The 1,489-nt window shown below is 56.8% G+C and overlaps 1 protein-coding gene across 1 annotated transcript; it reads left to right on the top strand.

Annotated features, from left to right (window-relative positions):
• Positions 1–832: 832 nt before the first annotated feature.
• LOC137341339 (uncharacterized) lies at positions 833–1,156 on the top strand. Its single transcript, XM_068004463.1, has one exon. The coding sequence runs from the start codon at positions 833–835 to the stop codon at positions 1,154–1,156; it is 324 nt and encodes a 107-aa protein (XP_067860564.1).
• The last annotated feature ends 333 nt before the right edge of the window (positions 1,157–1,489 follow it).

Raw genomic sequence — 1,489 nt, forward strand, 5'->3', positions numbered from 1 at the left:
CACCCTCTCTATATCCACTGTACTCACCCTCTCTATACCCCCTGTACTCACCCTCTCTATATCCCCTGTACTCACCCTCTCTATATCCCCTGTACTCACCCTCTCTATATCCACTGTACTCACCCTCTCTATATCCCCTGTACTCACCCTCTCTATATCCCCTGTACTCACCCTCTCTATATCCACTGTACTCACCCTCTCTATACCCCCTGTACTCACCCTCTCTATATCCACTGTACTCACCCTCTCTATATCCCCTGTACTCACCCTCTCTATATCCCCTGTACTCACCCTCTCTATATCCCCTGTACTCACCCTCTCTATATCCCATGTACTCACCCTCTCTATATCCACTGTACTCACCCTCTCTATATCCCCTGTACTCACCCTCTCTATATCCCCTGTACTCACCCTCTCTATATCCACTGTACTCACCCTCTCTATATCCCCTGTACTCACCCTCTCTATATCCACTGTACTCACCCTCATGGTTCACTATGTGATGGGCCAGGATTTTACTGGCTGGCATTTCACTAGTTATTGAATAGAAAGCTCTGATGCCAGTCAAGCAGCATTCGGTCACCCAGAGCCCCGGGAAGGGGGTGAAGGAATTTTGTACAGAATAAGGTGAACTCACCACACTGCCCGGCTCGCCTCGGCTCCGTCAATCCGAGTCTACAGCACGCACAGCACTCAAATCCAACCGACACTCGTCCGCTCTTCTGTTGCGTCTGTCATGTAGATTGGGGCTGCCGGAGAAGCTCAGACTGACGATGATTAAAGTAGAGGACAGTCCCGAGTCCCAGCTTCCTAGTCTCTAGTCCACAGCCCCATGTCTCCAGCCCCCAGTCGCAAGTCCCCAGTCTCCAGCCCCCAGTCGCAAGTCCCCAGTCTCCAGCCCCCAGTCGCAAGTCCCCAGTCTCCAGCCCCCAGTCGCAAGTCCCCAGTCTCCAGCCCCCAGTCGCAAGTCCCCAGTCTCCAGCCCCCAGTCGCAAGTCCCCAGTCTCCAGCCCCCAGTCGCAAGTCCCCAGTCTCCAGCCCCCAGTCGCAAGTCCCCAGTCTCCAGCCCCCAGTCGCAAGTCCCCAGTCTCCAGCCCCCAGTCGCAAGTCCCCAGTGCCTAGTCGTTTGTCCCCAGTCCCCAGCTCCAGCTCCTAGTTCCCTGTCACTAGTCCCCAGACTCCAGTCTCCAGTCCCCAGCCATTAGTCCCCAGACCCCAGTCCCCTGTCACTAGTCCCCAGACCCCAGTCACTAGTCCCCAGACCCCAGTCCCCTGTCACTAGTCCCCAGACCCCAGTCACTAGTCCCCAGACCCCAGTCCCCTGTCACTAGTCCCCAGACCCCAGTCACTAGTCCCCAGACCCCAGTCCCTGTCACTAGTCCCCAGACCCCAGTCACTAGTCCCCAGACCCCAGTCACGAGTCCCCAGACCCCAGTCCCCTGTCACTAGTCCCCAGTCCCCTGTCACTAGTCCCCAGTCCCCTGTCACT

The sequence above is a fragment of the Heptranchias perlo genome, chromosome 23 (genome assembly GCF_035084215.1).
Source record: "Heptranchias perlo isolate sHepPer1 chromosome 23, sHepPer1.hap1, whole genome shotgun sequence".
Lineage (NCBI taxonomy): Eukaryota > Metazoa > Chordata > Chondrichthyes > Hexanchiformes > Hexanchidae > Heptranchias > Heptranchias perlo.